The sequence below is a fragment of the Gracilinanus agilis genome, chromosome 3, assembly GCF_016433145.1.
Source record: "Gracilinanus agilis isolate LMUSP501 chromosome 3, AgileGrace, whole genome shotgun sequence".
In the NCBI taxonomy this organism is placed as follows: domain Eukaryota; kingdom Metazoa; phylum Chordata; class Mammalia; order Didelphimorphia; family Didelphidae; genus Gracilinanus; species Gracilinanus agilis.
In genome coordinates, this window is record NC_058132.1 from 224422105 (window position 1) to 224440659 (window position 18555).

The window sequence follows — 18555 nt, forward strand, 5'->3', positions numbered from 1 at the left end:
AGAGTGATTTTTAATCAAAGAAATATAAGGAAATGAAATAATAATCACAAAAGAAACTAAATAAACAATTGATTACCATTGAGATGCAAAATACAATTTATGTACCCAAGGCACAAGAACTGCTATCTAAAGAATAAATATATCTTTGGATTCTTGTTGTTCTTATAAGAGTAAGAGTGAGACTTTAGCTCTTTCTTACTTGAATCATTGAATTGTCAAAAGGCTTGAGTTATAGTCCTGTTTCTTTCTTAACTAGCTGAATGACCTTAGTCATCATAATACATCTCTGCAACTCAGTTTTCTGGTTTGTAAAACATATAGGCTTGGACACATGGTTGCAAAAATTTGGTTGGGTTCTATTAGCCTGTTTGCCACAGAGCAAAGTTTCAAGCAAATTTTTGCCAAGGCTCTTTTTTTTTTCTTTTCTCTCTCTCTCTCTCCTTTCTTTCTTGCTTTCTTTTTTTTTTTTTTAAATCAAATTCATGAAGTAGAACTCATTTAAACTGTCACTGAGTTTGTAAGGTTCTAAAGATAAATCAGAAGATTTCCCAAAAAAATTCTTTTCAAAGAACAAGGAAATAAAAGAAAGCATCATATCTCTGAGAAATAAGAGCCATAATATATCTCAGTATCTGTGTTGTACTATCTGGTTTGAGGACAAGTGTGACATTTGCTCTTGAAAAAGACAAAAAATGGTTCACAAATCCTCTTCTAGCCTAAAGGCTTAAAGCAAAATCATCTGCTAGAATTTTCAGCTGCTCTCTAGCCAAGTTGATTTCATCAACTGTACTCTCACTATTATATGCCAAATAAGTCAATGGATTATACTAAAGTGGGTTTCAGAAAACATAGAGATAACTCAGAAACCAAAAACTGCTGAGTATTAAAAGAAATAAAAGGAAAATAGGAAAGAAGATATTAGAAAACTATAAAACCTGACTTTCTTCAAGACATTCTATTTGTTTTTTTATCCATAAATGGTAATGATATTTATTCAAAGGAATTACTATTATGTTACTTGATAGATAGGGTCCTACAAGGTGATCTCCATTTTGTTTAGTTTACATATTAATGCCCCTAAAATGTATCTGAGTAAATATTTCTAAGCCTAGTGCCAATATTACAATCACTTTTACATAAATTCACATTCTGATATTCGAGATTACCTGAACTCCAGTGGGATTCCAGAAATGCATAAATAAACATTTCTTCATTTTGTATTTTAAATATGTATCATTTTCCTTTCTTCTTTGAAAAAGAGAAAGGAGTTTAAGGCTTAATTCAGCATTAATGTATATGGTCTTTCTAGGGATACCTAAAATTTAAAACCTTCTAGTGATATAAATTGTCCATATGATGTAATGGAAAGTGATTTGGGAGTCAAGAGATTAGGATGGCTTTAACCCTGGTCCTGCCATTTCACTAATCTTGTGACCTTGTACAAGGTGCCTGATCTCTTGGGAATAACATTTCCTTGTGCTTAAAATTAGAATATTGTACTAGCTTATCTTTAAGGCCCCTTCCAGCAATAAAACCCTCTGATTGGATAAAAATAATTGTTTAAAAATAACCTAGAACAGTTACTTTTCTATTCCTGAAATCAAACAAATATGAAAATCAGAATAAAAATGCAGTGTTCCTAAAATGGAACAAGAGAATTATTATTAAAATCATCTAATGTTAACCAAAATGATTATGTTTAACTTTAAAATAAAGGAGTTTGACAATATGATTTCTATAAAGGATAAGGATAATAAAGACGAGGAACTTGCATTCTGATGGGGCCACACAATGTTTATATAAGGTAAATACAGACTAAATACAATACAATATGAATATTTCAAGAGGGAGAAATTTGGGGACTGAAAAGTTCTCATAAGCAAGGTGGCACCTGAGCTATATCTTGAACTAGTCTAACCCATCCGTGATTTTTTCCCTGAATGATTTCAATTTTTCAAGAGACAACATAGATTATATTTGTGTTAATATACACAGAGGAAAATTGGGTAATTGAGGCAATTACAAACCACTTACAATTTATTCTCAGGGAGTTTTTAAACGTCATTGACTTATTCTGTAGGCAGCTTAGAGTCCCACTGGGCTTTGGAACCAAACATTGGAATCTATTCCTTAAGACAGAAGCATGAATTGTCCTCCGGTTCCCAAGAGTCTGGCATAGCCAGTAGGAAAGGACATTTAAGCAATGTAATTTCTATACTTGTCTAACCCCTTCCTCTAGGGAAAATGTGGATCAGACAATTAATTTAGAATAATCAAGAACTCTGAGAATTTAAGAAATGATGCTATTCACACCCTCAGGAGAGAGATAGAAAATAGGGAAAAACTGAGCAGAGGAGCAAAATGGATGTTCAACACTTTAATTGTTTTTCCCAGGCTACTTCTGTGTGGGGCTACATTTCCAAAAGGAAAGTGAAATGAATTCCCAGAAAATGAGAATTATTCATGTTCACTTAAGAACTTAACAAAAACCCAATGTTTATTATTACTATTATTATTTTCATCTGTGGTGGTTGTATCTACTCTCCTTTATTAGTCTGGACAAATGAGAGCTAGTATTCACTTCCAAACAACAATAAATAACTTTTGCTTAAAATATCTAGATAATTATGACAAATGACCATTCTCCTTCACTGGTGTGTACAGCTACTATAAATTCAGTAATTTATTAGTTAAAATGGCATGCACATATGTTATAAATGTATTTGTACATCTATAATTTGAAAAATGGAAACACAAAGGCAAGACATAATTTTTTTCAGTTCTGAGAAGATAGAATTGATTATTTCTCATATGAAGTCATGTTAGCTGTTTTCTGTAAATAAAGGTCATGATTCCAGTGCTTGAACTTATATATAAATATATAAAATGATCTATGTGGTATATATATATATATATATGGTTGCAATACCCCCTAGAACTTCAGCATTCCTAGGCCTAAAGTTTGGGAGCCACTGAACTAAATGTTCTCTAAGGCAATTCCAGCTTAAAGTCCTACAAGACTGTTTTATTTTTTCAAAAACATAATTTTTTTCATGTAATCAAATAAAGATGCAATTTAAAATTTTAGGGCTCCTCATTCTTCCCCCCACCCCACTCCAATTCATAAGTGGAGAGAGGAAGTTTAACTTGAGAAATTAAGAAAAACTAGAACTGGAATTGGAAGCTTGGTCTCTTTTGAGCTTTGTTCCTGAGAAATGTCCGTTGGCCTATTGTGGCAGCTGAGTAGAGAACTGCTCTAGGCTTGTGAATATGCTATTTGTGAGTCAATAATGAACTATCTGAAGCTTTCTGACACCCCTCTGACAACCTTGCTCTCTTGTTTTACATCAGTTTTATCTGTCTTGTTCAAATCTACCCTCAGACATTTATTAGCTCTATGACCCTGGGCAAGTTACTTAACCTCTCTTTGCCTCAGTTTCTTCAATGGCAAAATGTGAATAATAATAATAACTATTATTATTATTGTATCTCCTATCTCCAAGGGTTGTCATGAGGATCAAATGAGATAATATTTATAAAATATTTAGCATAGTGCCTGGCTCATAATAGGTCCTTAATAATTGTTTGTTCCCTTCCCCTTTTATCATTTCTTTTCCTCTTCTGCCTTAATTTCTTTCTCCCTGGTCTTTTCCCCATGCCTATTTTCCTATTTAACTTTGGAGACCTAGAAGTTTCAAGCTGGACAAGATATTAGTGGTTATCTTCTCAAACATCTTTATTTTAAAAATTAGGAAACTGAGGCCTACAGATATGGAAGTGAGCCAATAAACAATTCACAGTCAGAAAGACCAGAGTTCAAAGATGACCTAAGGTACTTGCTAGTGATGTGAGCCTGGACAAGTCACTCAACCCTATTTGCCTCAGTTTCCTCATCTGTAAAATGAGCTGGAGAAGGAAATGGCAAACAACTCCAGAGGCTTTGCCAAGAAATCTCCAACTCAAGAAGAGCAACAACAAAGGAGCTTTTTATAATGTAATTTTGTCTGTACTTTACCCATTACACTAATTCTTTCTGATTGGACCTAGAGGCGAAAGCATAGTGGATCTGAGATTCTGAGTCTATCCCACTGACTATTAACTTCATTATGAAAATGTGGATTTGTGTAATAATTGGTCCCAAACTGAATCCCAAGATATTTTACAATGAGCTTGAACACAAAAATAAACAGGAATCCCACTTTTCCTTGAGTCTGTGAAATTAACAAAGCATATTTCTCTCTATTTTGATTAGATTCCCTCAAAATGGCTTGATGTAGCAGTATCATAGCAAGAATAGAATACCGAAACTGTAAAATATTCAAAGATGCAAAGTCATCAGAGATCCTGCACATCAGTAAGAAAGCTCAAAATGTGTAGATGATCATGCTGAGCCCTTCTTTACGCCTGGTAAATAAAGAGTCCAGAAGGCTCAGTAGGGTAGAAGATAATCTCGATGACCCCTTGGCTTCTTCCTAATCTGACATTAAAAAAGCTCATGCCTCCACATGCAAAAGAAGAGAGGCAATGGACTAGAGGATCCCAGCCTCCAAAAAGCTGATTTCCCCTGAAATTATCAGAGTGCTTCTGGGTTTTTCTGCCTTTCAGTGGCTGTAGCCAGAGCTCACAGTAACCACCATACGCCCATGAACTCTTTTCTCCCTTTTCAGGAAATGTCCCAGAAGCAACAGGATCCATAGACAAAAGCAAAACACGGGGCACTACAGTTCAGACAACACCACAAGAGCGTCCACAAGGTTAATTTAAAGAGCGCATGTTTCCGCAATGGCCAGACTACAGAGAGCTTGGACTACACAATTCAGTATTATAGACAAAAGATTAAGACAAGAGATCTACACATGTTGCCTTGCATTTGTGGTAATCGACACCAATGAAAACATGTACTACAGCTATATTTGATTATGTATGGATATATTTGAAATAGTATACATTGTCTTGATGTTTTTTCTGTAATGTAAATAAACTATTTATATCACACAATATAGTTTTTTCTTTTTCATGTATTTGTTATATATAATAAATACTCAGTGATGAGAAAAAAATGGCATTCTTAAATTCGCTGTATCTCATAACTGTGTAGAGGTGGGATAGTACAATTTGTACAATTACTAGTGTTTTATTGTACTGTAATTCTTGTGGCAGAGTTTGAGTTTATATAGGACTCAGGGACTAGGTTTTGAATGATTCCAAGATCAAGGAAAACTCTGGTTATTGGAGAAGAGAAAAATAATTTACTTTATATCAAGTGCAGATAAAATATTTCAGATCTTTGAAGCATCTCTCTTTCATCATTTTCCCCCCTCTGGCCTTCTAGTTTCATGCCTAGAGCAGGGAACACTCTGGTATATAAATTAAATCAAAGAAAAATTGGAAGGAGAAATGTTGATAACCCAAAAGGAGACCGGAGGGAGAAAGTAGCTTTCATTGGGGAGAGAGAATTTAGTAACACCCCCAGCCTAGAAGAAACTGAAGAAAACTCATTGTGGGTGGGTGACCTCAACAAGTTAGGTCTCAAGGGTACTTAAGACAGCAAAAATAAGAACTTTTAGATGAGCCAAATTGCCAGCTAGAAAAAAAAAAAGCTAATAATGTTATCTAAGCTGAAATATTGGGTGGGTGGAAGGGGATAGAAGCTAAACTCACAAATAAATATTTCATAAAAATCATTGTGAATGAGACTGCACCGTTATTTGTAATGGAATCGAGACTGTGGTTATACTTCATGAAAATGGGGGAATATTTTGAGCTTATTCTATCTGATGGATGAGAATTTAATATCAGCATCTGAATGGTCTTAGTGGGAAGGAGAACTGGGGTATGGGGTTTGGGTATTGTTTTGAAGAAATGACTAGGCATTCCTGCTTTATTTTTCAATATCAGTAGGAGTTCTTAAAGAATAAAATGTAAATAAAAGATCAGATAGTTTACTTTATTGTTATTTAGCCTGGGGCTCAATAATTGAAGCTAATGGAAACTTCTAAATAAGATTTCTTTTGTTTCTCTCCTACAAATGACCTCTCCTTAGTCCAGAAAAAATATCATACTCATGTACTTAATAGCCACTTCTTCAAGGAACAGTCATAGAAAGCAGTACTTAATTCAACATCTTTTGAATACAAACAACTTCAATGAAAAATGCATTGTGTAGAGTGTTGTTTAAGCTATTTGTTAAAAAATATAAATAAAGATAACAATCCAGATAGCATTACTTAGGGCTCCCTCAAAGTTCTGCAATTCCCAGACTCACTATTTTTTTTTAAACCTTACCTTCCTTCTTAGAATCAATACTATGTTTTGGTTGCAAGGCAAAAGAAGAGTGGTAAAGGTTAGACAATGAGGATCAAGTGACACAGCTAGGAAGTGTCTGAGTCCAGATCTGAACCCAGGATGTCCTGCCTCCAGGCCTGGCTTCCTAACCTGCTAGCTTCCCCCACAAGACACTTTAGAAAAATATGACTATTGTCACTGTCATTGCATTGTGTGTGGCCATGCCTTGAACCTTTGTAAGTAAGGTGAGGAAAAGTTTTATTTTTCTGTGGTGCAAGATATCTCTTTTTCCAAGTCTACAAACTATTACCTCAACAGAACATTAAACATTTTGTTGGTTTTTGTTTTGTTTTTTTTTCACTCCAAAAGCAGAGCTGAATGCAGGTTTGGTGGGTAACCAAGGGTTCAAAAGAACCATGCCTCTAATGTTTCCTTTAAGAATGGGAAATTACTTGTATCAAAAATTATTGATGAACCACTTCAAAATGATATTTTACCTGGGAATCGTGGACTAATTGAGAGAAAAAAATCTCTTTATGGGTTCTAGCTTCTTCCTACGCAATCGAGAAGTTTCTTCCATAATTTATACCTGAACAGTGTCTAAAAAAAGGATCTAATTTACATTTTTCTTTTTTCCACTTAGACCATCTGCATTTATGAATCTATCCCTCCTATCTCCACTAGCTCTGAAGCCATTTCTTGCAACAAAAATTAAAAAGGAAAGCAAAAAAATTCAGCAAAAGTAATCAATACACTGGCCATCTGTATATGTGACATTCTACTCCCATAGTCCCCCATTTTTGTAATGAGAGAAAGGAAGTTTTCAACTTCTCTACAGTGCTAAGTTTAATCATAATTATACAACCCTACTTGAACGTTTTCAGTGATAGAAAGCTCACTACTTTATGAGGTAGCACTTTACATTTTCAGCCACTTTCATTGTTAGAAATTTCTTTCTTACATTGACCCCAAATCTAGCTACACTCCTATCTATTTTTTCTAGTTTAACTCTCTAAATAAACACAGAATAAATTGACTCTTTCTTCCATATGACAGGCCTTCAAATATTTGAAGACAATTATGTCATTCCTAGTTCCTCTTGTCTTCAAGCCAAAACTCTCCAATTTCTTCTACCCCTACATGGTTTCCATATCTGCCATCCATTCTGAGGACTTTCACTAAATAGACTTGAATATATTAATAACTTTCTTATAGTGCTGGAAATTGGATATGATATCCAAATGTGATCTAACGGTGCAAAGTTGAACAGTTTTATCATAGATTTATCCACTACACTTAATTTAAAGCATAAAAAATATTGCATTATTTGTTTAATATCTTATATCACACTATTATATTGGATCATATTAAATTTAGGATTAATGATGGAAGGAACAATAGAAAAGCTTTTCTATTGTGAGTAGGATTCAGAGAGGAAAAGGATTCGATCATCTTTCTCCATGAGACCATTCTTAACAGGAACAACACCAAATCTTTTATTTTATTTTATTTTATTCTATTTTTTTTTTACTTTTCGGTCTTTAGCATTTCTGCATGCTTCAAATCACTCTGGGCTTTAACCTTCCTGGCATTATTCTTACAGGGCCATGCCACCTTTTTGTATTTGTCTTAGTGATGTGCCCTTCCTTTCACCTTTTGTAGCTGTTCTTTCAAAATCTCAGCTTATCAGAGAGTTGCTGAGACAGAAATATTAGTTCGTGAGAGGTTCCCATTTCACCCCATTTAAAAATTTTAATATTATCCTTAATTGTATTTTTAAGCCATATATAATTTTTTAACCAAAAATCTCTGGCTACAGGATAAAACCCATCATTTTCCTGAACTTTTTGAAATCAGATTTTTCACAGCATATGCTGCATGCCCAATGATGTCATTTCCTTCAATATTAAAAATTTCAAAATGATATGGATTTACAAGTTTTCTGCCATCCCCACAGCAACAACAAGTTCTTCCTTGTTGATGAGAAATAAATTCGGAGTAGCGTTTACTCTTTGTGCTTCTTTTACCTTCAGAAAGATTAAATTATCAGCAAAGAAAGTCAAGAATTTATCAGAAACTCCATTTTTATCTGATTTAGACATCACCCAACAACCTCGAAATTGAAATCCCATAACACAATCCTATTTTGCTTCTGTGCAAGTTTTGTGATTTATATTAGGATATCATCTCTATCCTCTGATGTGGTGGCACGCTTGCTTCTTTTCATTTTCCCTATTATTTTCAAAGAAATGGTCTCCATGGTGCTTGCACACTGTGAGTGAAGAAAACTTTGTGAAATAGCTGTAATTCCTTATCATATTCTAATTAAACATGTTATCTATATTTGTCAGATTAATCCACTGGAAAAAACTGAAATACTGATTTTAGTCTCCAGAACTCTTCAGAGATTCATTAGCTAATTCTACTGTTCACCAAGTTTTGTCAGATTAATTCCCAAGTTCAGAAAAGATCTTATGTTTGATCTTCATTGTCTCCCTCTCTTATTATAATATTCCTCAGTTTTAAAACATTTCACCTCTTAAATGTTTGCATGCATTTTCCACAATTAAAGGACATTTTAGTTGTTAGATACACAAAAGCTTTGAATATGAATTTACAGTAGTTAATACATATAACTTCTTATACTATTTCCTCCCACAGAATTGGAAATGGATAGTATTTTAGTAATGAAAGTAAAATCAAAGTATTCTTAAAAATCAAGATCCTCTTAAAGATTGTCATTCAAAATGAACCATTTAAGAAGGTTGTCATCATATCCCAAAAAAATGTCCTTACATGTCCCTTTGTAAATATTTTGACTGTTGATTTTACCCAATCCATTATGTTTAGAGAGTTTTTAAAAAATCTGGCACTTTGGTCAAGATATACCTTTTCATACATATTAACAAAAATATATAATTAATATAATAATATGTAATTTATTATGCAGATGAGGAACATGAGATGTAGATTTTTAAATTTTATTTACCTGTTAGGCACAAAATTAAGAGCTATACTAAAGATAGAACTAAAATCCTTTGTCCCAAGATATTTATTCTGAAAAAAAATTAGGAAATCTCAAAAAGCCAATCCATTTACTTTTATGTATCATGAAGGAATGAAGCAATTATAAAGTACCTATTATGTGCCAACCATGGTATGAAACACTTTATAAATATCATCTCATTTGATCTTTACAATAGCACTGAGGGGTTAGTGCTATTATTATACCCACTTTAGAGTTGAAGAAAATGTGATAAAGGTTAGATAATTTGCCCAAGGTCACACAGCTTATAAATGTTTGAGGCTGGATTTAAACTTGGGTCTTCCTGACTCCCAGCTAGGAGTTCTATCCATTGTACCACTTCATTACTTCTTTCCATACTTCATTAAATTTGCTTAATAGTTTAAGTGCTGAGAACAGCCTGTTAAAGCAGCAAGATCACTAGACTTCAAACTAGAGCGACTCACTTTAAATCCTTATTCCACCACGTTTCAGCTATACGACCCTGGCAACTCATTTGATTTCTCTGAGCCTGAGTTTCCTCATCTATAAAAATGAGGAGAGTCATCGCTGCCTCACACACTGCACAATATTGTTTTGGAGACAAAAAATGATCGTGTATGCAGAAAGAGCAGTCTGTAACTGTAAAACACTGTATAAACATAAGGTATTCTGATTCGATCTGTTATTAAGTTCTACGAGACACAGTATTATTCAAGTGCCCTGGGCACATAAATTATTACCCTGAATGACCCTTAGTTCAGAAAAACCAACAAAATAATAGGGGGCAAATAATGTCCATTAGGATCCAAACAATCATATAACCAGACAGCAGTCATTTTGTGCTTTCTCGAGTTTATAGCTATCAAGTTTTCTTTATCCCTTAAGTTGGGAAGGGGTGACAGTTTTGTTTTTAGGAAAATAACACTGAGAATTAATGAAGAATATTTCTACTCAGAATTCCCTAAAAGTACTTCAAAGGAATTCTCTTCAAAGATGAAAGGGGGCAGGGATCTCATTTCAAGGACCTCTATTGCAATAAAGTACTTAAAATATGGCATATGTCTCTAAGCACATAATGATTAAGTCAGTATTCTAACCATATTATTGGCAGTTAGGTGGTGCAGTGGATAGAGCACCAGGCCTGGAGTCAGGAGGGCTCTGGTTCAAATGTGTCCTCAGAGACATCCTAGCTATGGAACCCTTAGCAAGTCATTTAACACAATTTGCCTCTATTTCCTTATCTGTAAAATGAGCTGTAGAGGGAAGTGGCAAAGCACTCCTGTAACTTTGGCAAGAAAACCCCAAAATAGATCACAAAGAGTCAGAAGTGACTGAAAAACTACTAAACAACTAATCATATTATAGCATTAGATTTGAGCCTAAGAGCTTGAAGATATGAATCCTTGAAGGGTCGATAAAGATCCCACAAATGTGATATTAACCAATCAATCAATCAAAAAATTAATCAATAGACATTTGTTAAGCATCTACCATGTGCCAGGCATACCATGCTAGGCACTGGAGATACAAAAAAAAAAAAAAAAAAAAAAAAAGTAAAAAGGCAACCATGCCCTCAAGTTCCTTACAATCTATTAAAGGTATGTCTCAATAGAAAAGAGAAATTTGAAGGGAAAGCAGGAATAGGTTTCATAGAACAGATATGAACATGGACCTATCTTATCAAAGTGATATAATTATTGATATTATTCCATTCCTGACAATGACAGTTGCTAAGGCTGATGAGACATGATGTTAAAACCATCATGGCTACCCAATGGGTCTTCTCTCTTTGTCAAAAGAGCCATTTACCTCTCCTCCCATTTTTGTCTTCCTACTATCCATTATTTATCCTTAGTCCTTCTAATTACTGTGAATTGTTGCTCAGGTGTGTGATAACCCAGATAGTCAACCCCATCACATGCAATACTGAAATCATTCCAGAAGCATCCACGTACCTACTCAAGAAAGCTGGACACCATGTCTATTCAAATATAATACTTTTATGGACAGGGATTTTTCAAAAATTCTATTGCAATCAATGTAGTATTAATCTTCTAATGATAACGAATGTCTCCAAATTATACTTATTACCATAGTCAACTATTGGCTATGTTGTTGTTATATTTGCTTTTTTTTTAAAGTGGGGGAGTAGGGTGGAAGTTTTTAAGGTCCACTTATTAAGGCACAGCATTTACCGCTTGAGATTCATAATCCTGGTTACTAAAAAACCAAATATTAACATTATCTATATCCAATTATATTTTTATAAATAAATTAAAGTAATGTTAAATATTTCCCAATTATACTTTAATCTGTTTTGGGCAGCAGGTCCATGTACTTCACACCTATCTGGCTTAGAGCATAAAAAGTTTAAGAGATTTGCCAAAGGTCATTCAGCCAGTAGGTTGAACTCAAACCAGATTTTCCTGATTTAGAATCCAGCTTTCTATCAATTATATTCCGATGTTTCCTGTACTACCATTTGCTGTTGCAAAGATGCACTAAAAAGTTACAGTATGAATCATATGGGCAAAAATATTTTTTAAATTTTATTTCATTTTCCCCAATTACATATAAAAACAGTTTCAAACATTTTAAAAAGAATTTTGAGTTTTGAATTCTCTCCCTCCCAACTCTCTTCCTGTCTCTACCCCCAGATGGTAATCAATCTGATGTCGATTTTACATGTGTAATCATGTAAAACATTTTTCCATATTAATTATTTTGTGGAAGGAAACTAAAAAAAAAACAAAATTAAAAAAGAAAGTGAAAAATGTTTGATTTGGTCTGGATTCAGACGCCATCAGTTCTTTCTCTAGAAGCAGATGGCAATTTTTTTTTATTTTTTTATTTTATTTTTAAACCCTTAACTTCTGCGTATTGATTTATAGGTGGAAGAGTGGTAAGGGTAGGCAATGGGGGTCAAGTGACTTGCCCAGGGTCACACAGCTGGGAAGTGTCCGAGGCCGGACTTGAACCTAGGACCTCCCGTCTCTAGGCCTGGCTCTCAATCCACTGAGCTACCCAGCTGCCCCAGATGGCAATTTTTATCAGGAGTTCTTCGGGATCTTATTGCTGAGAATAGCTAAGTTATTCATAGTTGTTCATTGTACAGTATTCCTATCACTGTGTACAATATTCTCCTGGTTTTGCTTACTTCACTCTGCTTTAGTTTGTGTAAGTCTTTCTATGTTTTTCTGAGCTCCTCCTGCTCACCATTACAATGATATCTTACAGCTTACTCAGACATTTCCTAATTGATGGGTATCCTCTCAGTTCCTACTCTTTGACCTCACAAAAAGAACTACTTTAAATATTTTTATACATATAGGTCCTTCTCCCCCCCCCTTTTTTATCTCTTTGGGATACAAACCTAATAATCATATTTCTGAGTCATATTGTGAGGAAGATTAGTTAGTAATTAATTAAGTATTAAGGTTGGACCTAGCAGGAAGGGCTGGAGCATTCCAAGATGGAATGAAGGAGCAGGAAGTTGCTTGTGCTCTGAGAGAGACTCCATTAGTGGTTGGCACAAACTGTTGCTAGCCCTGGGAGATCTCAGAGTTAAGGACACCCTGCATCCTGATTCCCTGGGATCCCGAGTGGTGGAGGTTTCAGCAAGTGGACAAGACCTGCAGAGCTGCACCAAGTGGAGAAGGGGTTTGGGATCTGGTGGACAGCATCTCAAGCACACTTTATTTGGATACCTTGGACCACCTTGGCTTTTGGCATTCTGAGATCATCTGTGGATTACCCTGAGAAACCCTCAAAGCCACACACAGGCCCTTTAGCTGTGCTGGTCAAATCTGGCTGGAACCAGGTTTGAAGCAGCCCCCCAGAGACTCCAGAACAGCTCCTTTATGCCCAGCCTGGCCTAGGTCAATTAGTATTAGAGAAGTCAAGTCCTCCCCTTGCCCTGTGGTTTTGCCCATTAGGTTCTAGTGTAGAATTTCCTATCCCACCTTTATTTAGTTGAACATAATTAAAACTGTTAAAACCTTTTACCTTGCCTGCTGGCTTCAAAGACTCTGGCCTAGTGGTGACAGTTGGCCAACAGCCATTCTTGTCAGTTAGGAGCAGCTTAGCTGTGTACTCTGGTCTCCCTATCCTGGTCCTGTCTCTCCTTCAACCCAGTGTGTGTACCCACAACCATTAGGTTATATTTTAACATCCCTGGTGCCCATCTCTTTTACAGTCAAAGGGTATGCACTGTTTTATAACCCTTTGGGCCTAAGTCCAAATTACTCTCCAGAATAACTGAATCATTTCACAACTCCCACAATAGAACAAAGGTGTTTCGATTTTCCCAGATCCCCTCCAAGTTTTGTCATTTTCCTTTTCTGGCATAATAGCCAGTCTGATAGGTGTGAGGTGGTACCAAGTTGTTTTAATTTGCATTTCTCTAATCAATAGTGATTTAGAGCATTTTTTATGACTGTAGAGAGCTTTAATTAGTGAGTCTAAGAACTGCCTGTCCATATCTTTTGACCCTTTGTCAGTTGAGGAATGACATATTCTTACACATTCAACTCATTTCTCTATCTATTTGAGAAATGAGGCCTTTATTAGAGAGACTTGTTGTTTGCACCACTATAATTACTGTGTGCTGCTCTCCATCCTACTTTCCTGTTTATAGTTTCTGATAATTGAGGGGCGGGGGGGAGAAAGGAAGGAAGGAAGAAAGGAAGGAGGGGAAAAAAATAAAGGAAAAGCATTTATTAAGATAAGGTTTGATTATATTGCACTGGAGATACAAATACAAGTAAACAAGCCAGTCTTGGGCTTTAAGAAACTTTTATTATAATAAAGGAAGATAATACATGTAGTGGAGATGGCCAGGAAGTGGTATTGTTGGCTAACAACTTTGTAAGATGAGTTGAAAGTTCACTAGTTTGAGGCCTAGGTTCCAGGACCAAGAATCTTCATTCCAATGGGAAAAGGACAAAGAAGAGACTAGAGTGCAGTCAGTATAAAATGCTGCAGTGGGCCTGAGACTAGATAAGAAAAAAGTTTACCATTCAGAGCCCAAGTTCTCAGGTGAAGGAGTTCAAATTTTGGTGAAAGGACACTAGAGTACAGGCTTGAAGATGATTGGAAAATGGCATGTTGGATCTGAGACTGCATAAGATAAACTAAAAACTTTCCATAGTCCCTGGAATAGAGGTCTAGTTTATGGTGAGAGCAACATGAAGAGAAGACTGGAATATAGGTAGCATGGTTTGGATATGGCCAGGAAGTGCTGTCATTGACCAAAATGTTTCTTGAATGTTCTTTCAAGAACACATTACAAACTACATACCGCATACACACATGCATGAATATATATCTTATAATCTAATCAGATATTGCTTGGGACCAAAAGAACAATTATCCAGGTAATCACTTCTTTATTCACCTGACTTGACTATAAAAGACTTCTGTCTGTTTCCAGAAATCAGGTCCAGTGTTCAAAGTATAAAGATTTGGGGCAAAACAGTCAAAATGCTAATGCGATCTTAAGATAAATTATTAGTATTTGTCTAGAATGTTAAAGATTATGGCCCCACCATACTTTGACCTAAATAGACCACATCTATATTATGTTAAGCTCTAGATGCTTCATTTAAAAATAGAGATCGACAAGTTAAAGGACATACTGCATTTTAAAAATAACTATTGTATACAAAGCGATAGAGGCATAAAGATAAAAATGAAAAATAGACTTTCCTGCTCCTAAGGAGCTTATATTTAATTGGGGAATGTGCTATGCCCATGCACACACACACACACACACACACACACACACACACACACACACACACATGGATTTTAAATTATGGAAACCTGTTTATACATAATTATTTGCACATTGTCTTCCCCACCCTTAGAGTATTAGCTCAATGAGGTTAGGGATGCTTTTGTCTTCCTTTCAATCCCAAGCCCTTAAAACAGTGCCTGGTACATATCAAATACCTAATCAATGTTTATTGTTCACTTGAGTATGAGAAAATATTAACAAGTGGGAGGAGGGGGCTCCAGAAAGACCTGGAATCAGTGGCGTCCTCTTGAGGCATGATGCAAACTCAAGATTCGAGAATTAAAAGTGAAGAAGGAATGCCTTCCAGGCAAGGTCAACCTGGACAAAGCACAAAGAAGAGACCTGAAATGGAATTCCACAGCTGGGGAACCCCAAGTAGACCAGTTTGTATAGAAACATATGCAAGCAAATAATGGATAGTATTCCTGGAAAGATTACAACCAAGTTGAGGGAGTACTTTCTCTTAGAGGCAACATAAAGAAAATCTTAAATCATATTAAAGATTGTCTTAGAGAAAGATTTGATCTGTTTTGTTTGTTCTCAGAGGAGAGGACTGGAATAAGTGGAAGTTGTATTCTGTGTAATGAAAAAACTCCTGAATATTAAATGAGGTGTTTTGGGAGAAAATAAATTCCTTATCAATGGAAATTGTTAAGCAGAAGCCGAATGATCATTTGTCAAGAAAGTTGTACCCAATAAGAGCTTTCTTAGATTATATGAGGTTCCTTTGTATTCTTAGATTATGAGTATCTAAAATTTACCCCCTCCCAAATATCCCACAAACTCTGAACATAATTCTAGAAGAGAATCTATAAGAATATTTTCAGTAATGGTAAAATAATTGAGTTGCCTCAAGGTTATTACAATGAATGACCATACTTAACTGGACCAATATGTTAAAAAAATTAATTCATATGTTTTGATAGTGATGCTTCTTGGACATATAGACTTGCTATACCAATGTATTTCCATGGTATTGTTGACTATAATAGAAAAATTTCCTAAGAACTTTATTCTTGAACCTAATAGCAAGACCTAGAGTTGGCTGGCAAAGGGGTAAGAGAAGATAATGGTTAAGGAGTAGGAATCACACTAGGGAGTTGGCTTATTTAGTACTTCTATTCCACCAATTTCCCAATATAAATATAAAACAAGATAATTAAAAGTTAAAACATAATTTAAAAGTTAGGAGGAATAGAAGAATAGAGGTTCCTGGGCATTTGACACAAGTTAGTTATTGCATTTCTTATTTAATGCAGCACTGATCATTAGAGATCAAGAAAAATGCCAGCTATCTAGTCTGGTCAGTGATGTTTATCTTTGATGGATTCTGGCAAGGACGGAAAGGAAGGTTAGGGAAAATTATCTCACATAATTAGGGTGCACAAGTATACATTTATACAAAGAAAGGATGAGGGGATAAAGAGAGCAGCTGACACTTTAACTTCACTATCATCTAAACTGGTAAAAGGAAGGAAGAATACATGCACATATGTGCACACAGAGTTAGTACAGAAATACATTTCACTCAAGAGGGAAATAAGAAAGAAAAGGAGAAAGGGGAAATTAGAAGGATGGTAAAATAAATGAGGAACTAGTCTTGTTATGTTGATAATAACAGATATTTTGGGGAAGCAGATAATTATTCCAGGGCCAGTAACCTTCAAGTCACTTCTTTTCACCAACACTGACTGACAGGCTTCAGTGAGAAAGGAGGGGGTTACACACTCCTGGTTCTCAAACCCCTCCCCCCAAGCAGTTGATTTTCAGTTGGAAAATGGAGACTGACTGAGGTACTTCTGGTAAGTTTCTGTTGAAGTTGAACTTCAATGATGTTCCCTTTCTTTAACTTATATCCCTCACAGGTCTGATAGAGGAATAAGTAGAAACTAGTTATCTAAATGTTGAGGACTGAGATGGATCTGATCTTCTTAAAACTGGCAGCTGAGTATTCAAGCTAGGATGGTAACTATGAGCTGTGAGTATCCCCAAATAATTTCCAGACACAGATATTGAAGGTAAAGCTTATATTAAGAAGTAAAGGGTAAAGGTAGAGGGGATGATCAGGTTTAGAATGAGGGAGAGGATAACCCTGATCTGTTAGGTTGAAGCTGCCCTTCCTCCCCTCCCCCCAAGAGGGGGTAAAGGCACTTGGCTAAATTGGCTCTCTTGCTAATAGTAAATATATCTAATCACTAAATAATTGTTGTATTGATGTTGATAAGGACTAAAAGGACTAACCCTATTAAACAGGCTAATTCCTGAGTAAAAACCAAGATGGCTTAGCCACAATGGCCACTCAGGTGAACCCCCAACTCAGGAGCAGTAAGCAGTCTGCTCTGCTCACCTCAACCCCCAGAAAGCAACTGACTAAACCCTTCTCAACTGTCCCCTCACCCAAAGTTCTCCAGGGGGGGGTCCCCTGGAATTCTCGGTGAGGCTGATCCTGTATTTTGCAGGGATTCCATGCTGCCATCCTCTACATTACAGTCTTAAGCATAATAAACTCATAAGTATGAGCAAAAATATTGATAGCTCTTTGGATATGGTAAAGAATGGGAATGTGAAGGGGTGCCTATAAATTGGGAAATTAATAAGCAAGTTATAGTATTTAAATGTGATAGAATACTGTTATGTTATAAGAAATGAAAAAAGAGATAGTTTCAGAGAAACTCAGTAAAACTTGTATGAATTTATTGTGAAAGAATTCTTTACTTTATTGTCTATCCAGAGTTAATACTAATTTAAGTACCTTCACTTAATACTTCCCTAGACTGGACAGGATTAAGTCGCCCTTGTCTACTTTTGAATTGAATCAAAAAAAGATTAAACACCCTACATAGTACTAGGTGAAAAGCTAACAAGGTACTTAGAGAATTCACATTCTTAGAAATTCAATCAAATCAGGAAAATGTGAACCTTTTTGATGAGAACTTAACCTTCAGAAGGTCAGAAGTCCATCCAACAAACACTGCCCCCTTGGCAATGCTAGACAATTTGGAAACTGTGATTAGCCCCTGTGAAAAGGGGAGGGGACAAGAAGTCACCATAAAAAGCATGCCCCAAACTCCTTCAGGGCAGATTGTCTTTGAGAAGATAATCTGAAGAGATTGTCTTCTGGAAACAGCTTTAGATAGTCTTCCAGGAAGCTTCACTGGAGATTACAGCTTAGATCATGGGCTAGGAACTTGGCTTCTACTTGGACTCTGACTCTTGAATTACTTCATTGGGTAAGTAAAAGGCTGACCCCTTTCCTAGCTTCTAGAGAGACTAGCTTCCATCTTGGAGGAGGCCATGTGGTTACTCACTACCATTCTTCCTGGTTGAGAGCTAATTAATCTCTGCCTGAATTAAGCACACCTCTCCAGGTTGATAGGATAGATAACTTCTCTATCCTCCTCACATTTCTCTTCTTTATTGTTTTCTCTCTATTTGTAAATATTTGTAAATATATTTCTGACTCAAG

General features: G+C 35.6%; 1 protein-coding gene across 1 annotated transcript in view; it reads left to right on the forward strand.

The window, feature by feature from the left end:
* The window catches only part of TMEFF2 (transmembrane protein with EGF like and two follistatin like domains 2), a 324024-nt gene extending 319048 nt beyond the window's left edge, over positions 1 to 4976 (forward strand). The window contains exon 9 of the mRNA XM_044669072.1: positions 4668 to 4976. Coding sequence (XP_044525007.1) covers positions 4668 to 4764 — 97 coding nt within the window. The 3' untranslated portion in view covers positions 4765 to 4976. The remainder of the gene's footprint in view (positions 1 to 4667) is intronic.
* Positions 4977 to 18555: the final 13579 nt, after the last annotated feature.